Consider the following 2500-nt stretch of genomic DNA (forward strand, 5'->3'; position numbering starts at 1 on the left):
AGAATTGCTAGGACGGTCAGAAACAATTTGCTGTAGCTACCACTGCAGAGGCGATAACCGTCACTCACCTGCAGAGGGAGGGAAGTGGAGGGAAGGGAGGCTGCCGAGGAGGGGTCCCTGATCTGATCCTGCAGGAGGTGAGGGAGGGAGGGCCCGAAGAAGGGGTTTCCTGAAGGCCAAGTTCCGGACGCCTGACCACATTCGTCCATCAGCACAGCCAGTTTCGTCGCCTCGGTTATCTGGCGTCGAGGAGGGAACGGAAATAGGATAATAACGGAAGGAGATTGATAGATAACGGATGGTAATGGTAGACAGATAGATTAAGAGAGAGAGAGAGAATGAGAGAGACAGACAGACAGAGAGAGAGAGGTAGGGTGTGTGTGTGTGTGTGTGTGTGTGTAGAGAGAGAGAAAGAGTGTGTGTGTGTGTACGAGAGAGAGAGAAAAAAAAACAGATAGAAAGAGATACAGATAGAGAGAGAGAAAAATATATATATACAGATTGAGATATAGATAGATAAGTGTCACAGCAACAGATATAGAGATATATATAAATATATATGCATATATAAATCTTACACACACACACACACACACACACACACACACACACACATACATATGTACATAGACAGACGCAGAGATCACCGTTTGCATATATAAACGTGTTCAGAGCTAATGCTCATATGCATCAGCGCTTTATGGTCGGGCTGTATCCTAAACCTAATCTTTAGTGTCCTGAATGTACCGTATAACCGAACGTATGGGAATGGAAATGGGACAGCCTATGGTAGAGAGATATGCGGTAATTGCAATGGTGGATAGCCTCACGCATATGATTCCAGTCAATTATAAAGGGTTTGATTGCTCGTTATCTCCTATTAGGAATTGATGGTGAGGTCATGTAATGATAACCTTTTAATAGGGATAGATAATGGGCAAATAGGGAGATGGATAATGGTCAGAGGACTTACGAAAAAAAAAGCATAAAATTGCTGTAAATATCACTTAACGCGATCTTTCTGCGAGTGAAATTAGGTAATAGCAACCTCTTCATAGCGATAGATAATAATGGTAGATAATCATAATCTTCTAAAAGGATATGGCGATACTCTTAATAGCGATAGATAATAGTGCTAGATAATCATAATCTTCTAATAGGATATGGCGATACTCAAGGCATAAAAAAGCATTAAATAGCTGCTGGCATCACCTGACACGCACCTTCCGCGTGTGAAGCTCCAGCAGGCCCTGAAGTTTGATGGGGTCCATGTAGGCGCCGCCCTCCTCCCGCACGCTGAGCCAGACGCAGGCCGAGGGCGCGGGCGGCGGGCGTTGCAGGGCGGACGGGCCTCCTGACGAAGGCTCTGATGGAGGCCTCCTCGAAGACACGTCGGAGAAACTAAAGGGTTTGGGCTGACCGGGGGCGGGGAGACGCCCGTAGACACTCACCACTTCGACGCGACTCGATTCTCCGCCCACAGCGCCCACCACGCCCCTCAACAGGCGCCCCAGCACGCCCTGGCCGTTCTTTGAGGGGGGGAGAGGGAAGGAGGGGAGGAGGAGAGGTGGAAGGGGGGAGGAGGGGAGAACAAGTGGCGTTAGAATAGGACTAAAGTAATATATGTCAAATATATAGTGTCTAATCAATATCTATCTGCGTTGTGTTCAATACCATCTATCTAAAATCGAAATAACATTAATCTTGTCTTAGGTGACGTGAGGAAGGTACAGACTGGTATTCCTATATCTCAGCGCCATTTGAACAGGATCTGTCTCGCTAAACAGTAGTCTGCGATAATGATTTGTAATACAATTGTTCATATCATTATTACCGTTATTATGGCTTACAGTTTTTTTGTATCGTCACTCAGATGCTTTTCTCTAATTTCACTCAATTATTATCAGTCATAAACAACATCACCATTATAGAATGTCATTACGAATACTATTCATGCTATTTCTTAATATTGGTTCCTTCACATTCAAGTCCTACAAACAACTTTACCCAAACCGGTTCCAACACTATAAAGAGACTTGAACACACTTTGTCTCCCATTTTTTTTTATCTATATCAGTCATGAAAAAGCATCACTATAATGTCAATACGAGTGTTGTTAATATAAAGTCTTATTGGATATTTCATCACTTCCTATAAAGTGCCATAAACAACTTTACCCAAACCGTTTCCAACCCTATTTAGATATTTAAACTCCTTAAGTTTCCAAGTCTCAGTCATGAAAAAATAACACCATAATAAAACGTAAATACTTGTGTACTGTCAATGCAATGTTCAATATCAGTCCCTTCGCTTCCTAGAAAGCCCTATAAACAACTTTACCCAAACCGTTTCCAACCCTATTCAGCCATTTAAATTCCTTAAGTTTCCTAATATCAGACATCATATCAAAACGTAACTACTTATATACTATTAATGTAAATTCTTAATATCCCATCGCTTCCCAGAAAGCCCTATAAACAACTTTACCCAAACCGTTTCC

The 2500-nt window shown here is 42.6% G+C and overlaps 1 protein-coding gene across 1 annotated transcript in view; it reads right to left on the reverse strand.

The window, feature by feature from the left end:
• LOC138863234 (putative neural-cadherin 2) overlaps window positions 1-2500 on the reverse strand; it is a 34063-nt gene that overhangs the window by 14569 nt on the left and 16994 nt on the right. Inside the window, exons 7-8 of the mRNA XM_070127411.1 lie at window positions 1224-1529; window positions 69-239 (exon numbers count right to left, since the gene is read on the reverse strand). Coding sequence (XP_069983512.1) covers window positions 69-239; window positions 1224-1529 — 477 coding nt within the window. The remainder of the gene's footprint in view (window positions 1-68; window positions 240-1223; window positions 1530-2500) is intronic.

The sequence above is a fragment of the Penaeus vannamei genome, chromosome 11 (assembly GCF_042767895.1).
Source record: "Penaeus vannamei isolate JL-2024 chromosome 11, ASM4276789v1, whole genome shotgun sequence".
NCBI classification, from domain to species: domain Eukaryota; kingdom Metazoa; phylum Arthropoda; class Malacostraca; order Decapoda; family Penaeidae; genus Penaeus; species Penaeus vannamei.